The sequence below is a fragment of the Tupaia chinensis genome, unplaced genomic scaffold, assembly GCF_000334495.1.
Source record: "Tupaia chinensis unplaced genomic scaffold, TupChi_1.0 Scaffold000028_1, whole genome shotgun sequence".
NCBI classification, from domain to species: Eukaryota; Metazoa; Chordata; class Mammalia; order Scandentia; family Tupaiidae; genus Tupaia; species Tupaia belangeri.
In genome coordinates, this window is record NW_006159458.1 from 1,224,006 (window position 1) to 1,246,764 (window position 22,759).

The 22,759-nt window shown below is 40.7% G+C and overlaps 1 protein-coding gene across 1 annotated transcript in view; it reads left to right on the top strand.

The window, feature by feature from the left end:
• TMTC1 (transmembrane O-mannosyltransferase targeting cadherins 1) overlaps positions 1-22,759 on the top strand; it is a gene marked incomplete at its 5' end in the record, with an annotated part of 320,118 nt that overhangs the window by 241,363 nt on the left and 55,996 nt on the right. Inside the window, one exon of the mRNA XM_014587030.2 lies at positions 7,594-7,737. Within this exon, the coding sequence (XP_014442516.1) occupies positions 7,594-7,737 (144 nt within the window). The remainder of the gene's footprint in view (positions 1-7,593; positions 7,738-22,759) is intronic.

The following is a 22,759-nucleotide window of genomic DNA, read 5'->3' on the forward strand; positions in this document are numbered from 1 at the left end:
TGCGCAACACATAATTCTTAAAAAAAAAAAAAAAAAAGCAAAGAAAGCACAAAGAGGCAAGACTCATTTGCAAGATGTTAAGAGCAGTTTCTAACAACTAAAGAAACAGACTAATACAATTATCAATCTTACCCAGGTAAAATTTAATGACAAAATGATTCAGATTTCATAATATGAAGAAACCAAGCACATAAAATATGCCATAGACTAATATGGCTGAAAATACACTGTCACTTCCTGAAGTGATATTTACTTTGTGTATTTTTAGTCCAGTGAAATTCAGGGTTTCTGGTTGAAATTTTTTCCTAGTCATGTTTTTCTTTTGGATTCTCTTTTTTTTCTGAACAAGAAATAGAAAATAAACATATGGCCTTAATATAGTTAACTTCAAATAAATTGAACTGTAGGATGAAAATCAGACATAAATCAGGGTGTGTATTCACCAAGAGGAAATCACAAGTTATAATACATGATTCTTTATTATTTGGACAATAAAATGAAATAAGGTACTCAACCCATGAAAAATAAATTAAGCTTAAAAATAAAAATCTTAAGCTCCCTTAACTTTTGAACAGATTGTACGAAATTTAAAGTAAGTGACTGAAATAAAATGTAAAACCAAATTTTGGCCATATAAATCTTAGGAATCTTTGGTTGAGTGTAAGATTTAAAAATAGAATTAGAGAGCATGTCTGTACATCGTATATACTCACTGAGTTTTGTTTTGTTTTATTTAAGGCTTTTGCCATGGGGCATGTGTACTCACCAGAGAGAGACAGAGGGAGAGTGAGAAATCACACACTGTGGGGATGGTCACACCGCAATCCCTTCTCCTCCATTCTCTTCTTGGGATTTACATGCACATGTGCCTGGCATTTTTTTCAAGCAAGCCACCAAGACCATAGCTCAAACCATGGTCAGCTATGTGGGAGTCCGGTGCCACCACACGACCTTCTGCCCTCCCCCACCACTCAACTGAGCTTTGTTAGTGCTAAATAGATAATACCAGGCTTATCAGCACTACCATGATTATTTTGTATGACAAGAGACAAACTTTTCCAGTGAATAAGGAACTCAGTAGCCACGCCTCCTGAGTATTTAGATTCTTTCACATCTGCTACTGAGAATTAGTTCCTGTAAGATCATAGTAGAATAAATTTGCCAAAGTAACAAAAGGGAGAAATTATTCCAAATGGACGTTCTAATTGGCAGTGGTATATTTATTGAATTTATTTATCTCTTATTGTGAAAGCAAGTAGATTTAGAGAAGGCCTCTGCCTTCTTAACAACACAAGTGCTTCTGAGATATTTAAAAAATAGCCTATTGCTTACTTAGTTTCTCTCAGTCTCTCTTAACTGTGAAACAGTACAATAATTCAACTTAAGACATTTCAAAGGTTAAATCAGATAATGTATGAGCACACACTTTACAGTGTAAAGTACCATTTTCACATCCTCAGCGCTTCTATGCCCATTTTCTTTTTTCTGCCTTCCATTTTTTTGCTTAGACAACCATACCCCTCCCATGACTGTTCTTTCTTTTTTCTTTTTTTTTTGTCTTTTTTTCTAAAATTTGCCGGAGGTTGCATGTGCTTACTGGAGAGAGACAGAGAGAGAGAGAGAGAGTTGTGTTTCTCAAGTCACTGGGCCTGGGACTCAAGCTAGAGATTCAGCCATGTGGGATCCAGCTGCCGTAACCACCATGCCACTATTTTGATGAACATGTTATGGGTGTTTATTCTTCAGAGATAAAATGACTAGAAATGGAGGAAAGTAGTATCCTCGGCTACCTACCTTATTAATTTTGCTTAAGAAAATGTCACTAGATAAAAATCAAGAACCACTTAGCTACTTAAATGGATGTGATGTTTAGCAAGAATCTAAATTATCTAGTACTTGAAAAAACGTTTTTTTCAGCTCATAAAATCTTATTTCCATACCTGTATTTCTTTTTTTTTAAAGAAATTTATTTTACATTCATTCACTGAACATCATCACAGCATACAAAATGCAGCTTCCCATCTAGAATATACTGTATAGTGACTTAGTCATACATCTTATCATCAACAAATAATTTCCTATTACTTGTTTCATATATTCCCCCCCCATTTTTGCCATTTCCCACCCTCCTCCCACACTATCTCTGGTATCTGCTTTCCATTCCTCCTCCCCTCACATTTTATTGGTTAACAAAATATCTTAATTGATCTAACTACTTTCAATAGCAAGGTCAGCTGATAAATAAGTTTGTGTGAACCTATGTTTGACTTTAGGCATGAAACTGTGAGTATACTATTTTATACTATAAAATAGCACCTAGCTGAGGCTATATAGCATACTGTGGTCATTAAATACGTATTTTTTAATGTTTTTTTTTTATTTCAAGAAAGGCAGTTTTAGCTTTAATAAATCAAAATCAAAAAATGTTAAGAGAATTTTGCTTAAGAATTAAAGCCAGGAAACAGGTTAGGATTCTGTTCAAATAGTAGTGACCTGGATCTGTCAACAATTCAAGAGAAGACAAAAATCCTTATATCTGGAGTACTAAGCATAGAAAAAGATCAGTATTGTTTTAGGCAAAAGTCATAAAGTTCTGGTTCACCAGCTCAGTCTCATGTACTTAATCGAACTTCTGTTGTGGTCTGAGCTTTCTGTTTAAATTCTGGAGGATAATATTCAACTACAGATTTGTCCATATTTCTTTTTTAAGGAGGAAAAATCAGGTTCCCTTGTGCTCTAAAACTGTTTGACGATGTAACACATTTTTCTCTATAATTAATTTTAATTTTAATTTTTTTTAATTGCATGTGTTTTCCAGGGAGAGAGAGAGAAAGAAAGCAGCCACAGGAGGGCAGGGTCACACTGTAATCCATTTCCTCCATTTCTCCATCCCCCTCAGGGTTTACAGCACGTGCTCGCACACACACACACACACACCCACACACACACATGTGCATGCACGCGACCACCTGGCTGCTGAGCCCGGGATTCAAACCAATGTCTGTCATATGTGATCCCACTTTCTTTGCACAGCATTTAACCACTGCTATGCACTAGCCCTCTATAAATAATTTTTTTTAATTTAACTTATTAAAACAGTAATAATAATAAATAGCAAGAATTCCCACAAATGTCAAGTAAACTTGTGAAAAAGAAAACCCCGTGATTGTTCACAGTGATCTTAAAAAAAAAAAATGGACCTGAGAAATCACCATTCAGCTCCAGTTTGGTGAAGTTTTTGTTGAGGTAGTTTTGGGGTAGGAAAGAGAATACTCATCAACAGGACTTTTGTAAAATATATGCATAGAAGGCAAAGCCAAGATGGATTTAATTTATCCTGACCATTGATGTAGCAGCCTAGACATCTTATAAGTTATTCATTTTTCCAATAGAAAATTCCCCTTCTCTAGACCTCAGGATTGAATTAGACCCAAACTAATTCAAGCACAAGTTTATTTAAAAGTAAACACACAAAATAAATTTCATCCTTGCATGGGTCTGCAATAAATTGGAGAGGAGTATATGTTTTAAGAAAATATCTATATCTGTTTAAACTTTTTAAAAATAATTCTCTTGACCTGGTTAAGAACCTTTTAGTGAAATTCAGCTTTGTTTCATGAATAATGCAGGTCTCACTTGTGATTAAGTGAACCTAATCAGATACTGATGAAAGAGGGTATTGCTAACAGACCCTTACTACTACCAGGCATAAACAGTATCTATACATTTTTTGAGGGAGGGCTGTGCAGGGGTAGAATCAGTAACTCGCTATGAAAGCCAGCAATCCCTGCCCTCTGCTAACATAGAAGCGCTTTCTCAACTGAAGCTGGCCATGTGTCCTCATCCCTTCCTGCAGACTGCATATTAGACCACAGATATCTTAAAGACTTTTTCTCTCATCATCCTCCTACTTGTTTCTCTTTACTTCTCACTGCTTGTTTTGTTTTTGAGAGTTCCGGGTAGACTTGTAATCTGTTTCTGATTTGGGGGAGGGAGGGGAGAGAGAAAGAGAAAGAAAATCATTTCTGTAATCAATGAGCTTTGAAAATATTGGGTCATCGGAAAAATCATGACATTTTTCTATGAAAAAAATGTGTCATGACTTTTCCAATGACCTAATAAACGATTAGGGACCAGCAGGTGGCACAGTAGTTAAAGCGCTGGATTGCCACATGACTGACTATGGTTCAAGTGTCGGACCTGGTGGCTTGAAAATGATGCTGGGCATCTATGCATGCATGCCCAAAATCCCAAGAGGAGAATGAAGGAGAAGGGTTTTAAAAATGGCTATCCCTCTTGGGGGATGATTTCTGACTTTCCCTTTTCTCTGTCTCTCCAGCGAGTTCATGCACCCTATAGCAAAAAATCTTAAAAAAAAGAAAGAAGAAAGAAAGAAAGAAAGAAAGAAAGAAAGAAAGAAAGAAAGAAAGAAAGAAAGAAAGGAAGGAAGCAAAAAAAAAAAAAGAAAGAAAAAAAGAAGAAAGGAAGGAAGGAAGGAAGGAAGGAAGGAAGGAAGGAAAAAAAGAAAGAGAAAGAGAGAAAGAAGGAAGGAAGGAAGAAAAAAGAAAGAAAGTACATGACTGCTCATTAAATGGCAGTGGGATTGTGAGTGACAAAAAGTTCATGAAGATGAACTGAGACCCAGATGCTTGGCAAAGCAGACGGGCACCTTGTACGCGAGTGGGTTCATTGTGGGAGGCCTAATGGAGTTAGACTGTTCTTCTCCATAGTTAGTGTTTTTACCTCAAACAGTTATTTCAGGGTCTCTGTAGTCTAGAGAATTAAGGAAAAGAGAAAGCCTTAAGTTACTTCTCTGGAGATCAAAGAAGGCACATGTGCCCAGTGTGCTTTCTAGTACTCCCGCTCATAACAAAGATGAGGAGCATGGGAACTGCCCTCGCCGTGTTCTCTGGACCACCCTTAAATCTTTTGAAGATTAAAGTGCTTTGCTCAATATCAAAATAAATAAATAAATAAATAAAAATAACCACAAAAGCTTCTTGGGAAGAATTTGTGTCCTGTGTCATGCTCTGCAGCCATTTCCAGAGCAATTCTCAGACATAACTGCCAGGACCTGTCTCTGGGCCTGGAGAGACCAGACTACTCATCACAGAATCCAAGTCCAAGCCCAGTCCACTTGCCATACGACAGCCACTAAGTCACAAGACAGGATGTGGGGAGAAAGGTGACTTTATTCAGGAAGCCAGCTAGCCAAGAAGGTGGTTTGTCCTAGAAAATTATCTTAAGGAAAAGGGAGCAAAGCTTGATTTTCCTAGCGACGGTGAAAGCTGGGAGGTGATGTCAGAGCCCAGAGGTGACAAACCTTTCCAGACATTGTGGTGCTGAGGTGGGACTCAGTTCTCCTTTTCATGGCCGCTGACTCTGATGTGAGTCTGGTCACGATGTCCCTATAGATCTTAAAAAAAACAAAGGTTGGGCCAGCAGGTGGCATGTTAAGGCACTGCACTTTCACATGGCCAGCTGCAGTCGGAGCCCATGACCTGATGGCTTGCTTTCTCACTTCTCTCTCTTTTTCTCTGTCTTGCTCTCTGGTGAGCATACTTGCTCTATAGTAAGCTTAATAATAATAATAAATAAAAATTTTAAAAGAAGAAAACAAAGTATTTACTGCTTACTTTCCTATCTTGCTGGGGGTAGTGGGCAAGAGTCCCAAGATGCTTTTGCACAAAAGAATGCATGCGAGACTCTCTCGATAAATTATTACTACTTATCCACGGGCAAGGCTAAGTGTTTAGAAAAGGAAAGTAGAAAAGCAAGATGGAGTCTCTAAGCATTTTTAGTGTTAATTAAGAAGCAGGCAGTCAAGCTTTGGCATCTTCTAGTGGCCTTTCAGAGAGAGTGCCACACATTGGACCCCCAGGAGCTGTGAGGTTGTGTGTTAAGGGCTGATATCAGGGACCCTCGAGCCATCTGTGCTATTTAACAGTAATCAGGGGGAAACAGAAAGCAGCATAGGCCCAGCCCATAGCACAGTTTGGTTCTGGGCATAGAAATCTGGATTCCACATGGCTGATCATAATTCAAAATCCAGCCTTAGTGGCTGCATGTGCCTGCATGTCCCAAATCCTGACAGGATGGAGAAACGAAGGAGAAGGGATTGCAGTGTGACCACACCCTATAGAGGGTACTTTCTCTCTGGTGGGCACACATGCCCTCTGGTAATTTAAATAAAAACAAAATAAGAGTGTCTGTGCTGCCTGGCTCTGTGCGTTTTCCTTTGCCCAGCTTCCTCCAACTATCTCTCTCCTAACAGCCTCCAAAGCCACTGTGAATAATTAGGGCTTTTGAGCTTAGGAAGGATGTAATATTCAATTGAATTGAATCTATCTCTTGTCAGTCAAGAGGCATATTACAGAGTATCTTCCTGGAAATATTAGTTCTGAGAGACGTTCATAGCCGTTCTATAATGAAATAGGGAAGGGTCAAATAACTCGGGAAACTGTGGGTTGAGCAAAGATTAAAAAGCTATACAACTTATCTTCCTTGACCTTTTAATAGGAATCCTTTCTGACCCAAAATTAAATTGATCTTCTTAGAGAGTATGGAATAAGAGGGCAAGAATGGCGTTTGATTGTCAAGAGACTTGACAAGCATTGATCCTGTTTTTATGACTTGGGCATTAGCTTGGATCTTCTACATTGCAAGCCAGCTCCTCAGGCTTGTTCGTAGTACTCTTCATGACAGAGCTGGGCAAGCCTCTTAGACTGTTACATATGTCCACTCTACAGGAATTGGAAACAACTAAATTAAGTAGGGGTGCTGCTTGGGCTTTTTTACACTTTTAAGTTAAGGAAGTAAGTTGATTCCCTTCCTTCCTTGAGCAGCATAAATTTGATTTACTGTGTATACCCCATCCTCTCTTCCACTTGCTTCTTAACATTAGAAATGCAGTTTTTCACTTCACCGTGCTTTATTTAGTTTTTGATTTTCAAGTGTTTTCAGCTCCTAAGATGTTCAGTCAGAACTCAATCAGGCCAGGTGGATTCAAATTGAAGTAGGAGGCAGGAAATGATATAAACTGGAAGGAATCAAGATGGAGCCATTTTGGAGATCAAGTTTATTTTTTTGGAGAAACATTAGATGTCATCCTTTCTCAGCCATGGCAGTCTTACTAATGCTCCAGACCAAAGATGTCTGTGAGTGTCTCTCGCCAAAAGAACTCCTAGCATCTGGTATAAAGAGTGGATACTCTACAGAGAGCAGGTCCACAGTCTCACTGGCCAGAATCTCTGCACTGAGGCCGGGAGCATTTTCCATCATTGGAAACTGAAAGTCATTGAAGGCCCCACAGGACTAAGATTTATTTAACCCTGGAAGATTCACATGCTGTTTATTTTTGCACTACTTGGGGGTTATTTATTTACACCACTGACAAATATGTGCTTCCGGCCATATTTTATGACTTCAGCTGTAAAAATATTTGATCATTAAGATTTAACACAAACAAGCCATTAACATAAAAGAAGAATTCAGTATTTTGGTTGTGACATACCTGGGGATAAAAGAACAAGCAAATTGGTTCTACCTTAGAATTTTATAAACTATCATGGCATACTATTTACAATCTTTCAGGTTATACCCTCGCCATGCAAGTGCCCTGAACAACCTTGGAACTCTGACGAGAGACACAGCAGAGGCGAAGATGTACTATCAGAGGGCCCTCCAGCTACATCCACAGCATAACCGGGCTCTTTTCAATCTTGGCAATCTCCTGAAGTAAGTGGAATGTCTTCAAGTCATCAGGTGGTGGCCTGCTGCTTTGAAGAAACCCTTCTTAACACTCATGTGTTTGTGCTGGCCTTTGTCTCTTCCTAGACTTGAATAATTAGAGTTTTCAAACTTTGGGAGACGATAATTCATCTCAGTGAATTCTACAACTTACCAGTTCGAAAGAGTATTTCCCGGAGTGTTTTTCTAGAAATGCTTTCAGTACTTCTGGTGGGAATGGGAAAGCTTTACAAGGTCAGATAAGCTTGTGATATGCTGCTTTAAGCAAAGGTCATGCTAATATGCCTTGTGAGTCTTCAAGAAGGGAATGTGGCATACATTTCCCCAAAATATCTTTTTTTTTTTTTTTGGTAAGGCATTATCAAACACAAATATTTTGTAATATATGTTAGGAAAAGTAATGTTCTCTAAAGTTTTAGCCAAATGACATAATCATAACTCACACCTAGTTCATATTATAGGTAAGAAATAAAGTGAGGCTTACCTGGAATTAGTAGTGGGAATTGATAGTCTTTTTTTGTATTGACAGTAAAAGCTATCAAAACCTGGAGGAAGTTAATTTTTCAAATTTGGTAATATTGTTAAAATTTGATAAATACTGAGAATGATGAAAACCAACTGATGATAAAGAAGTCCACAGCTGTGGCAGAAAAGAAAATGTCAGTACTGGGAAACTCTTTTTAAAACAATAATAATCGAAAGATGTGAGGAAAATTAGTTCTATTGGGTTGCTGGGAAAGTCATGAAGCATTTTTGCATAGGAAAACAAAAATAAAAAATACGTCATGGCTTTCCTGACCACCTAACAGTTTAACTAGATACCGGTTAATATCTTTTTACTCCTTTCATGAGCATATATTTATGTGAAATTCTAAAGACTCATGTTTTAAAGTCCTTCTTGCATCTGTCTATACCCTACTTAGAGCCCGAATCACTTAATGCTTGGGTAAAATCCTGTCAGTGTCCTTGCAGGTAGTCAGATCATATAATGCTGGTTTCAAAAATCATATAGATGAGTATTTTTTCTAAAGAAACTAAATATAATGGCTTGCCTACAGAATGGCATATCTTGTTAGGGTCTTATCCTACAATTATAGTCATAATATTGTACTGAATGTGGCTCCACTTGAAAATGGGGGCAGAGACTCTTCTAAGTTTCATCTTGTCAAGAGCTAAACCAAGGATGGATACTCTAACCTGCATTTTTTTCAGTTTCTATCTTATCACCACCGACATCGTGAATTAGTACATGTGAGTTAGAAGGAACTTGACAGTGGCTGCTCTTCACAATGAGGGAGGTACTGGTGGCACAAGTGGGAACACCACTGTGCAGTGATGAAGGCCATCTGGGAGGCCCTGGTTTGGTTCTTGTCTCAACCTAAACATGTAGGGTGCAGAGGTATGTTTCCTTGTTGCTTCCTAAGTGGGGGGCTAGATAGGACATTTGTGGCAGGGCAAGACCTTAGCAAAAAGAAAAAAAAATCACCCTTTTCTCTTTTCTGTCCACATTTTCTCATTCTCCTGCTCCCTCTTGTTAAAAAAAGAAAAAAAAAAAAAAAGAGAGAAAGCAAGAAAGAGGCGGAGGGGGTTAAGTAAATAACATAGGATTTTTTTCTCTCTTTTATAGTAAAAATCTATTCTTAATGAGTACCTAAATCAACAACAGTAATGCTTTACATTTTAACATTTATATAAGACTTCATAGTTTCCTTTTTTTTAATGCCAGAGGATGCACATGGTCGCCAAAGTGAGAGAGTAAACAACCCCCAGTGGAGGTGTAGTTACACCACCATCCTCTTCCCTTCATTTCTCTGTCAGTTGGGATTTTGGACATTCATGTACACAGGCCCACATGCTTTTCAAACCACTGGAGCCAGGATTCAAACCATGTTCAGCTGTATGGGATCCAACTTTTTACACACAGTGCTTACTATTCAGCTGTAGAGCCAGTCTAATTTTCAGATTTCAAGCACTTTTTTGATATTTTTTTATAAAGAAGCCCTTTCAATGAGTCTTTAAAGTAAACAGGGAAGAAAGAAGAGAAAACCAAGATCCTGAGAGATTAAGTGTTGTACACAAAGTAACCCTTGTCTACCTGTGCTCTATCACATCACACCATGGAGCACAGTGGCTGTATCCCAGTATAGGCAGGCTTGGAATCCAGTAGATTAAGATAATAATAGTTAAGAGACCAGCAGATGGTGTAATAGTTACATTGCTGAACTCCCATGTAGTCAACCACGGATTGAGTACCAACCCTGGCAGCTTAAAACTTATGTTCAGGGACCAGCAGACAGCATAAAGGTTATGTTGCTGGACTCCCATGTAGACCACCATGGTTCGAGTTCCAGATTTGGTGGCTTAAACTCACACTGGGCACGTGTTTGTGCATGCCCAAGATCCCAAGAGGAGAAAGGAGAATGGAGGAGAAGGGATTGCAGCATGGCCATTCCCCCCTGGGGGGTGATTTCTCGCTTTCTGTCTCTCTGTCTTTCTGGAGAGTGCACATACCCTATAGCAAAAAAACCTCTCAAAAGAAAAAAAAAAATACTTACACCGGGCACAAGTGTGTGTGTGCCCAAAATCCAGAGAGGAGAATGGAGAAGAAGGGACTGCAGTGTGGCCATACCCCCGGGGGATGATTTCTCACTTATTGCCTCTCTCTCTTTGTCTCTTTGGAAAGCACACTCACCCTATCGAAAAAAAATCTCTCTTAAGAAATAATGATAATAATAATAATAATAGTTAATATTTGAGTAATACTTTTCAGTTCATAGATAAGGCTTTATTTTTCAAAGAAAATTCATTACTTACCCCTTCAGTCTATTACAAGAGGAATTGCCATCGTCATCCCCATTTACAGGTGAGGAAACCAAGGTTCAGAAATCTTACGTGGGCTTGGCCTAGACTGTAGTAGACTCCAGACTGAATCCCTGCCCTTGGACTCCTTTTCCTGTTCACTTTCCATTACCCATCCTGCCTGAATAACTCTCTGATCCAATAATTACATAATATTAATTATTTAGTGGCATAAGATTGTCTTTCGGTAGAAGGGGGGCCATCATAATTGCATCTTTCTTAAGGAACTAGTGACATTGGTTTTCATTACCCTGAGGTTGCTTTGCTCAGTGAAAGAGAGAGTGATATAGAAGATAGCTGGGCTAACTACATTAGATCGCTGGACTCTATAACATGGCAAGATGTTTTCAAAACCCTCTCTCTCCTTCTTTTCCTCTCTCTCAAAAATGAAAATGGGGTGGGGCAGCTGTGGCCTGATGGTTTATGTGGCTGAATTCCATGCAGTCAACGGTGCAATTTGAATCCCAAATCTGGCAACTTGAAAAACACTCCAGTCATTTGTGCATATATGCAAACATTTCTGAAAGGAGAAGGAAGAGAAGGGATTGCAGCACGGCCACCCCCCCATGGGAAGGGTACTTTCTCACTTTCCGTCTCTCTCTCTCTCTTTCTCTGTCCCTCTGGAGAGTTACAAATAAAAAAAAGAAAGAAAGAAAGAAAGGGAAAAAGGAAGAAACAAACAAAGAGAGACTGGGATGCACACTAGAATGGTACAGTCCAATAGAAATATAATGAGAACTGTACATATCATTTAAAACTTTCATGCATCCATACCTTAAAACATTAAAAAAATGAAACAAACTCTAATAGTATCTTATTTAACCCCACTATATTGAAAAGATAAATGCATCATCTAATTAATGTTTAAAATTATATTTAAGGGGCCAGCAGGTGGCATGGTGGCTAAGGCACTAGGCTCCCACCTGGTGGATTGTGGTTCAAGTCCTGGACCTGGTGACTTGCTTTCTAACTTTCCCTCACTCTTTCTCTGTGTCTCTCTAGTCAAATTAACAAACGATAATAAATAATTCTTAAAGAAAATTACATTTAAAAATTTTAAATATAAAAATTTTAAAATATTAATGAGATATGGCATGTATTTTTTTAATACCAAATCTTTGAAATTCACTTTATGCTTTACATTTACAGCACTTCTCAGACTCACCATATTCTGTAGCCATATGTGGTTAGTGGCTGCTGAACTGGACAACACAGACATTTGTTAATAGCTTGACTTTGAGAAAGATCCAAGTCTTTGTCCCTTTCTAAGATGTGATTCTGTCAGAGCATCACAGCAATCTTACAGCAACTCATTTGAATTCCTGGAATTATGTGACAGACAACTGTAGACCTAGTCACAGCTGTAGCCATCACTCCACATTAGCCATATATATTTGGTCTCATGCATGACCGTTGTGCTAAACTTCAAAGCTGATCTCTTATTATTCTGTGCAGCACATTTACCATGGGAGAGGTTGATAAGGACCAGCTTTTCATAGCAGTGGTCTTCATTTATTCTAATTACTCTTGGCACTGCTTGGAACCAAATATGAGAAAGAAAGAGAGAGAGAGAGAGAAAGAAAGAAAGAAAGGAAGGAAGGAAGGAAGGAAGGAAGGAAGGAAGGAAGGAAGGAAGGAAGGAAGGAAGGAAGGAAGGAAGGAAGGAAGGAAGGAAGGAAGGAAGGAAGGAAGGAAGGAAGGAAGGAAGGAAGGAAGGAAGGAAGGAAGGAAGGAAGGAAGGAAGGAAGGAAGGAAGGAAGGAAGAAAAGAAAGAAAAAAGTGGGGGAGAGTGAGAGAGAGAGAGAGAATGGAAGGAAGGAAGAAAAGAGAAAGAAGAGAAAAGAAAAAGAATCACAATTTTTTATGGATGAACAGAATGGAAGTCCCTGATACTTCAAGGGAATATAGTACATAATTCAGGGTGTGAGTAAATATTTCTGTGAATCTTAGTTAAAATAGTTGCTGGCATTTGTTTCTGAAGCAGAATATAAAAAGAAATTCTTGAATAATTATGTCATACCTTCCTTGTTGCCAAAACTACCTTCCATTTCCACTATAAAAATATAGGTGATATATGGGCATTATAATAAGTCTGATAATCAAAACTCAGAGGAAAATCTAATAGAATGTCCAATAATTGAACTATAGAGAAGATGAATTTGTTAACTACATCCATTTGATTTTCTTTGGTCTGATCTTCTAGAAAATTGAATTTCTAAAGAATATTATACAGAAAGAAAAGTACCCATTATCTATAAAATAAATTTAAATGTTCGAGATAGATTTCCTTATAGCTTTGGCACTAGGCACAGGACCTTTTTATTTAATAAAAAAGAAGGTTTGTATATTCAGGTTAGTATTTCTCTTTCTCTACTGTTTAACTGAAGCTTCAGAGAATCCAAAATGCCAGCCCAATGGATAAAGAAAAGCTCTTATGCCCTACTGTCACATGAGTAGAGCAACTATGGGTAGGAGGGTTCTGTGTCCTCCTCCTGGAGTGAAATTATATTCCCCACTCACCTCCATGGTGTCCTATTATTAGCCAGGTTATTTCTGGTTTTACTCATCTCTAGTCCCTCTAGTTCCAACCCCATTGCACTTTTTCTCCTCATCTTCATCCGTTGCAAACCTGGTCTCTTTAGATCTCCCAACTCTGAATCCCCATCCATCATCTCACCATCCTCATCCCTAACATGATTGTTTTTTTGTACGTTCTTCTGTCATCCTCAGAGATTTGAGTACCAGAGCAATGACTTTTCATTACTCACCAGCCTATGCTAGCACCTTTTTTGAATTCAACAGTGATATAAATTGTCAGCTCCTCTGCTTCCTTCCCTTGAGGGACCTCCGTTTCTGCTCCACCTTGGGCATTCACCAGCATGGCCCCACCACTGACCTTTTAGTGATGCAGACCTATTCATTCTCTGATACTTTGACCTTAACCTCTTACCTCTCCACCCTTCCCTTTCCCCTACTTTCTTACTCCTTCTGACTCTTTGTAAAGGTGGTGATTTTGACCTACTGTCTCCTAGCCCTTATCTGTACTCAGTTGTCATCGTCTTCTTCTTCCTTCTTCTTTTCAGTTTTCACTACAGGGCACATGCACTAGTCAGAGAGAGACAGAGACAGAGAGAAAGTGACATATCACCAGCTGAGAGCATGGCCATACTACAATCCCTTTACCATTCTTCTCTCTGGATCTTGGACACACATACACTCACACCTGGCATGATTTTCTAGCCACCAGGTCTGGGACTCAAACCATGGAGTTGACCCTGTGGGATCCAGTGCTTCATCCTCCCCACCGTCTGCTGGCCCACAGTTGTCTTTTTTATTTTATTTATTTATTTATTTATTTTTGGAGATGTTTTTGCTATAGGGCACGTGCGCTCACCAGACAAACAGAGAGAGACAGAGAGACAGAAAGTGAGAAATCACCCCCCGGGGGGATGGCCACGCCGCAATCCCTTCTCCTCCATTCTCTTCTCGGGATCTTGGGCACGCACGCACATGTGCCTGGCGTGAGTTTTAGACCACCAGGTCTGGGACGTGAACCCCGGTGGACTACGTGGGAGTCCAGCAACATAGCCATTATACTAACTGCTGGTCCCCAGTTGTCTTTTTTAAAGACCTTTGTCTTGACATACCTTCTGTAAGAAGTGTGGATCTTCTCTTACTTTCTCATTCCTGATGGTTCTGTTTTTGAATGTTGTTAGAATCTCTTTCTGATTTATAGATTTATAATTAATAATGCCATCTCCAGTATATGTGATCTATTTCAGTAATGCATGTGACATCAACTCAGACCCTGAACCATCACATACCTGCCTAACTAGGCGAAACCAAGTACTCCATTACCTATATTTTGTTTCCCTAGACCAGTATATCTCAACTTTTAAAAAATTATTATCATCACCCCCCCATAAAGAATCTGTTTAGGGGACCAGCAGATGATGTGATGGCTATGTCACTGGACTCCCACGTAGTTGACCACGGTTCAAGTCCCGGACTCTGTGGCTTAAACTTATGCCAGGCGCATGTGCATGCATGCCCAAGATCCCAAGAGGAGAACAGAAGAGAAGGGATTGTGGTGTGGCCATCTCCCCTGGGGGGTGATTTCTCGCTTTCTCTCTATCTCTCTGTCTTTCTGATGAGCACATGCCCTATAGCAAAAAAATTCTCCAAAAAAAAGAAAAAGAAAGAATCTGTTTAGACCATTTCCTTATCACCCTCTCACCCAATTAAATATACAAGAATAAAATTTGTTAGGTAGGGTTGAACTTTGGGGGATCACAAATCATTGTAACATCTAAGATGATTTTTTGCCACCATTGTCCTTACCTCAGAAACCGCTTTCACCTAGTGAAGAATGTATGACCTGCACCCTCCTCCAATCTATCAAGTGTTGAAGGAGAAAAAGCACAAATCTGAGTTGAATGAGATCCTTACAAAACTCTGAAGAAAGCATATGCAAAAAAAATACACATGGGTGGTATGTACTGTTAAAGATGTATCCCTTATGGTCTTTTACAATAGCTCTTGTTTTCCTAATACCTACATCCTTTGGGTCCCTCCTCAGTGCCCTGCCCACACCAGAAGATATCATCATCTAAGAATGTTGAAGTCATTCAAGGTACATTATTATAGCTTCCCTTGTCCCTACCACAAAACTTCCTGCATATTCACACACTTCCTTTCATTTTGCTCTTCCATGGGAGAAAAATGATCTTGCCTTCTTAATGAAGCTAGCATTCACACCCGTGTTTACTGTTTCAGTGAACTGAAGCATAACTAATATGCAAGAAGATGCAGACATCTTTCTTAAAATAATTATTTATTTAATTTTATTTATTCATTCTTTTTTTTTTTTCCAAAGAAAGACAGACAGAAAGAGAGGGAAAGTGAGAAAGTAAGTCACCACACCAGGTCCAGGACTCCAACCATGGTTGGCCTTGTGGGAGTGTCTGGCTCCTCAACCACCACATCATCATCTGGCCTTGAAAATGCACAAATCCTGTTTGAGTTTTGTGATTAGTTTTGACAATTTCATGTACTCTTGTAATTACCCCCAAAAATAATATAGAGAATGTCCATTGCCCCAGAAAGACCTTTTATATCTCTTTCTAATAAAATTCCCCCTCCCGAGGCAAACACTCTTCTGATTTTTTTCTTCCGTAAATTATTTTGGCCTGTTTAGAATTTCACTTAAATGTGATCATTTAATATGCTTTTTTGGCATATGGATATTTTTGGGCTGACATAATTTTATAGTTGTTTTTTTTTTCTACTTTGTTACATGGCCCTCTTTTTCTGATGCTCAGTAATATTCCATTATATTAATGTGCCATTCATTTATACCCATTTTTCTGTGGGTGGATATTGATTTGTCGCCGGGTTTGGGTTATTGTGAATAAAGCTGTGCTAAACATTCATGTCCCAATCTTCAGATGTCTCTTTTTCTTAGGTAAATATAGAGGAGTCTAATTGTAGGTAGATGTTTCTTTAAAGTTTTAAGGATTTTTGCAACAGTTCTCCAAAGTAATTGTATCCTTTTTCACTTTACCCACAATGTTGAGAGATTCCTTAACACCAAACGTTCGTTGGTGTTAGTCTTTTATTTTAACCATTAGTTATTAATGTAAAATCCACATGTTGATTCTCTCCTTCTCCCATCCATTATCATGAACTCTCTCTTAGGTCTTTAAATTCTTTCTATTCCACAAACTTCAGTACGTCCCAGACTCTCATAGGTAATTCTTCTCAGTTGAGATACTCCCTCAAGTTGTTCTAACTCCTCCCTATTGACCAAATCAGCAGAAAAAGTGGTGAGTACTTGGTGCTGCTGTTTCCTCCCTACCTTGTGCATAGAACTCTCTAGTAGAATTGCCTCCTCAGTTCTTATTCCCATCATTCCTCTGAAGCAAGGAATATGACATCTTCCTATTTGTGAAACTCTCTTTCATTGCTATTATTACAGTGTACTGTTTTGCTCTTCCAACATCTACTCATCTTCTACCTTCTCTATAAATTTAGGGGCATCTGATAAATTTGTGGAATTTGCGTTGCACACACACACATAGGGTCCAAATGTCTCGGCATTTTTAACTTTCCATAATCTTGTCACTCTCATCCTTATTTTCTGCTCTCCATACTGTGTAAACCCTGATGCCAGCCAGACTGACCACCTGTCAATGCATGAGAAATACACATCTGCCAAACTATATCTGAGAGACCGTTACTAAGGTTAAATTGAGAGTTCTTCTTATTCATTTAAAAACATATTCATTAACGTTTTTATCCTGTTTTAGACAGTGTCCAAAATTGAATTACCTGGGGAATGATGAAGGTGTTTATCTACTTCTCCTAAATCTGGGAGTATTTTTGTATATAAACAGATGGCTAATTGTTAAAATGGTTTTTTTTGTAGGTATCTCTCCTCAACTGTGACTACTCACTCCTACTGTGCTTGAGTTGAATGAATTGAGCTTGAATTCTTTTAAATTTAGTGTTGTTTTCAAGGAAAGTACCCTTTCCTCGATCTTAATCTCTTGCTGTGGTGGCTGCAGTAAACACTACAGTGTCCGGAAGGCAGCTCTACCCAGGAAGCAGTGTGGGTGAGAGCGAGCTTTCAGGAACCCCTTGGTTTTGTTTACATTCTTTTTGAAGGAAGAATGCCATCATTTTCTTTCCTACATAAATATTTCTAGCAGGAAAATCACACACGCCAGATCGCTTTGTCAAATACAAGAGTTTTCAGTGTCTCCTTGTCCTGAGAATCAGTTTCCCATTCCTTTTACCCTTGTCATCTTTCCTAGATTCATTTGCAATCTAGTCCTGTTTTTGTTTTTTTTTTTTTTAACGAGAGAGATTTTTGCTATAGGGATGTGTGCTCACTGGAGAAACAAAGACAGAGAGATAGAAAATGAGAAATCACTCCCCAGGGAGATGGCCACACTGCAATCCTTCCTCCATTCTCCTCTTGGGGTCTTGGGCATTCATACACATGCGCTCAATGGGAGTTTCAAACCACCAGATCTGGGATTCCAACCACTGTCAACTGCATGAGAGTCCAGCGCCTTAACCAATATGCTGCCTGCTGGCCCACAATTTAGTCCTTTTAAGGTGTTGTGCTGGAGAGTAACTTGGAATGACTTAAGATATAGGTTAAAGAAGGAATAATTCATGTAAAAGAATAAGACAAATGTGTATAAACATCAGTCATGTCTTCTTGTGCTCATTGCTTCCTTTAAGGTACCAGGCACTTTAATTTTTCATCATAAACCCATAGAAGGTCAACTTGGCCCTGATACAGAAGCTAAATTTGGTATACAGATTGCTGGTAATGATCTAAATGCTTTCACATCTAAACATGCTCTCTGTGGTCTGAGAAAGAGAAACACGCAGGACAGAAGAGGAATGCACAGGTGCTCTCTGTTCCCCAACCCACCCCTGCCCATGGCCCGCAGGCTCTGCTGCACTGCACTGTTAGGAGACTGACCTTGAAGCGAAGGCTCCTTCCATGCTCGATGACTCCTTACTAGTCCGCCAACCTCCCTGCCGTTTTCACCCTCCTTAAGCTGGGCCCTGTCTCCCAGTCTGGTGCCTTCATGCTGTGCCACTTGCCTGCTGGGCAGCATCACGGGCTCTCCACGTTCACCCTTCCTGCCACCCTCCTCCTCCAAGTGAAAGGAGCAACCATAACTGACCCTTAAATGATGATTGACACAGGGCTTCCTCAGCACTCATGAACTTGTCCACTCAGGTATTTGGAGGACAGCCATCATCCCTGTCTCATTACAGACAGGGAATTTCACAGGGAGAGGGTCATGTGCCAATAAGGGGTGGGGTGAGACCTCTAGAGCCAGCGCTTTCTGTTGCACCGCACCTCCTCATGGCTGCTTGGTGCATTCTGCTCAGCACTCATAGCTGGCAAAGTACAGTGAGGTTGACCCAGCTCTGCCGTGTGATGTTGGGAAAACAATTGCATCTTGCGTTGCCTCCAGTTGCTCACGTAAAAAATGAAAATAATACTGGTAACTGCAGCCCTCATGAGTAAGTTCTTAACATAGGACATAACACCCAATAAATGTGAAATGTAGCTATTATTAATTATTAGCCCGGGGACATAATTTCTTGCTTCCAATCTGAAGCTCAAGTTTTTGGTATAAAGTTAATAATGAATCAAAAGTAGATAATGCATTTGCTGCCTTGCAATTGAACAGCTTTAGGCAATATTCAATCTCCCTGAGACTCAGAATGTGGATCTTTAAAATAAAGGCTAGCTGGCCAGCAGGTGGCATGGTGACTAAGGCCTGGACTCCCACGTAGTTAACTGTGATTTGAGTCCTGAACCTGGTGGCTTGAAACTCAAACCAGGTGAGTGTGCATGCATGCCCAAAATCCCAGCAGGAGAATGGAGAAAAACGGATTGCAGCATGGCTGTCCCCTGGGGTGGGGGCGATTTCTCATTTTTCCTCTGTCTGTCTGTCTGTCTTTCTTACTCTCTCCCCCTCTCCCCAGTGAATGCATGCACCCTATAGCAAAATCCTTAACAAATAAAATGAAATAAGGCTTAAAGGGCCAGCTGGTGGCATGGGGACCGAGGCATCTGCATGGTCTGAGACACAGACCTGCGGGCCTGAGAGACCTACTGGGCGTGTGTGCATGTGCATGCCCAAAACCCTGAGAGGAGAAGGGACTGTATCTATGACCATCTTGCTGTGGTGGCTGCAGTAAACACTACAGTGTCCGGAAGGCAGCTCTACCCAGGAAGCAGTGTGGGTGAGAGTGAGCTTTCAGGAACCCCTTGGTTTTGTTTACATTCTTTTTGAAGGAAGAATGCCATCATTTTCTTTCCTACATAAATATTTCTAGCAGGAAAATCACACACGCCAGATCGCTTTGTCAAATACAAGAGTTTTCAGTGTCTCCTTGTCCTGAGAATCAGTTTCCCATTCCTTTTACCCTTGTCATCTTTCCTAGATTCATTTGCAATCTAGTCCTGTTTTTGTTTTTTTTTTTTTTAACGAGAGAGATTTTTGCTATAGGGATGTGTGCTCACTGGAGAAACAAAGACAGAGAGATAGAAAATGAGAAATCACTCCCCAGGGAGATGGCCACACTGCAATCCTTCCTCCATTCTCCTCTTGGGGTCTTGGGCATTCATACACATGCGCTCAATGGGAGTTTCAAACCACCAGATCTGGGATTCCAACCACTGTCAACTGCATGAGAGTCCAGCGCCTTAACCAATATGCTGCCTGCTGGCCCACAATTTAGTCCTTTTAAGGTGTTGTGCTGGAGAGTAACTTGGAATGACTTAAGATATAGGTTAAAGAAGGAATAATTCATGTAAAAGAATAAGACAAATGTGTATAAACATCAGTCATGTCTTCTTGTGCTCATTGCTTCCTTTAAGGTACCAGGCACTTTAATTTTTCATCATAAACCCATAGAAGGTCAACTTGGCCCTGATACAGAAGCTAAATTTGGTATACAGATTGCTGGTAATGATCTAAATGCTTTCACATCTAAACATGCTCTCTGTGGTCTGAGAAAGAGAAACACGCAGGACAGAAGAGGAATGCACAGGTGCTCTCTGTTCCCCAACCCACCCCTGCCCATGGCCCGCAGGCTCTGCTGCACTGCACTGTTAGGAGACTGACCTTGAAGCGAAGGCTCCTTCCATGCTCGATGACTCCTTACTAGTCCGCCAACCTCCCTGCCGTTTTCACCCTCCTTAAGCTGGGCCCTGTCTCCCAGTCTGGTGCCTTCATGCTGTGCCACTTGCCTGCTGGGCAGCATCACGGGCTCTCCACGTTCACCCTTCCTGCCACCCTCCTCCTCCAAGTGAAAGGAGCAACCATAACTGACCCTTAAATGATGATTGACACAGGGCTTCCTCAGCACTCATGAACTTGTCCACTCAGGTATTTGGAGGACAGCCATCATCCCTGTCTCATTACAGACAGGGAATTTCACAGGGAGAGGGTCATGTGCCAATAAGGGGTGGGGTGAGACCTCTAGAGCCAGCGCTTTCTGTTGCACCGCACCTCCTCATGGCTGCTTGGTGCATTCTGCTCAGCACTCATAGCTGGCAAAGTACAGTGAGGTTGACCCAGCTCTGCCGTGTGATGTTGGGAAAACAATTGCATCTTGCGTTGCCTCCAGTTGCTCACGTAAAAAATGAAAATAATACTGGTAACTGCAGCCCTCATGAGTAAGTTCTTAACATAGGACATAACACCCAATAAATGTGAAATGTAGCTATTATTAATTATTAGCCCGGGGACATAATTTCTTGCTTCCAATCTGAAGCTCAAGTTTTTGGTATAAAGTTAATAATGAATCAAAAGTAGATAATGCATTTGCTGCCTTGCAATTGAACAGCTTTAGGCAATATTCAATCTCCCTGAGACTCAGAATGTGGATCTTTAAAATAAAGGCTAGCTGGCCAGCAGGTGGCATGGTGACTAAGGCCTGGACTCCCACGTAGTTAACTGTGATTTGAGTCCTGAACCTGGTGGCTTGAAACTCAAACCAGGTGAGTGTGCATGCATGCCCAAAATCCCAGCAGGAGAATGGAGAAAAACGGATTGCAGCATGGCTGTCCCCTGGGGTGGGGGCGATTTCTCATTTTTCCTCTGTCTGTCTGTCTGTCTTTCTTACTCTCTCCCCCTCTCCCCAGTGAATGCATGCACCCTATAGCAAAATCCTTAACAAATAAAATGAAATAAGGCTTAAAGGGCCAGCTGGTGGCATGGGGACCGAGGCATCTGCATGGTCTGAGACACAGACCTGCGGGCCTGAGAGACCTACTGGGCGTGTGTGCATGTGCATGCCCAAAACCCTGAGAGGAGAAGGGACTGTATCTATGACCATCTTTCTTTCAGCGGTGTCTTCTCACCGTCCTTCTGTCTCACTCCAGCGAACACGCATGCCCTATGCAAATTTTTTTAAAAAGTAAACATTAAATAAAAACAATAATAAGGGATAGGAACAAGTGATCCTGTAGAACTCTCTGGCTGCAAGACTCTGATTTTAAATCAATAACTTGAAGTTGCCAGTCTCTGAACGGAAGTGTAAGTAGAAGAATAGCAGAGAAGAACTTGAAAGTTCCTTTTCTCTTCGGAGGAAGAATTGGCACGGTAGCAGCATCCTGCCTTTGCCGAGAGGCCAGTCAGTGAGGCTTCTGGTGGAATTCCAAGTGGGAGTCTGGCTGGAGAGTGGAAGGAGCAAGTGGAGCTGACATTCCCCGCACCCTCCTGCATGCCAGATGCTGTGCAAAAGTGTCGCTCCTGTTCTTCCATGTTGCCCTGTGAGAACCTGGAGAGAGAGATTAATCAACACAGTTCACAGATGCAGCCACTGTGGCCTCCAGCGGTGAATCATCTAACCCAACTCACTCAGCTGGTGAGGGCAGAGCAGTGATTGAGGCGGCAATCAGCCTGAGCCTAAAACCAGGGATGAGCATTAAATTACATCCCCAAAATGGCCGATTAGCAATGGGATAAATGAATCTTGGCTAAACCGGATAGTCTCAGCTGCCTTCCCTTCTAGGGCCCAATCTGGGAGCACTGTTTTTATGCTTTCCTTCCAATCCCAAAAGGACTTGGCCTGTATCTTTGCATATGCTCTGAAGTGGCTGGCTGGGGACCCGTCCTCCCAGCTCACCTCCATGCACTCCTGGCACGTAACTGGCTCCACATGTGCAGGAGCGAAGTCAAAGTGGGGCAGGCGCCCAGCTGCCGGATGCGGAGCAGTGACCTCGCAAAGCTGGAGATAAAGACATCTAGAGTCCTTCCTAAGGGACCTTGGGACTAACATCTCAGGACCCACTCGTGCCAGCCCCTGTGTGAGCTCCATTTCTGCTGCTACAGGACCAGACAGAATGTGCCACTTTCTCATCTCTCTGTTTCAACCGGAGAAAGGGTTTGAGAGCATGGCGAGTGATCTGCTCTCAGAATTTTAACTGCGATCAGTTTGATTTTGAAGTGAGAAAAAAATATTCTTCACCAGCAGGTACTATGAGTCTGTGTCTTCCAGACACTTGTATGTGACTTCCATAAAAAGTCAAGGATTGCCTAGATGTGCTTCAGTAAACTTGAACCTAAAGAAAGCCACAGAAGTCGGAATCCAGCTTTCTTCTCTT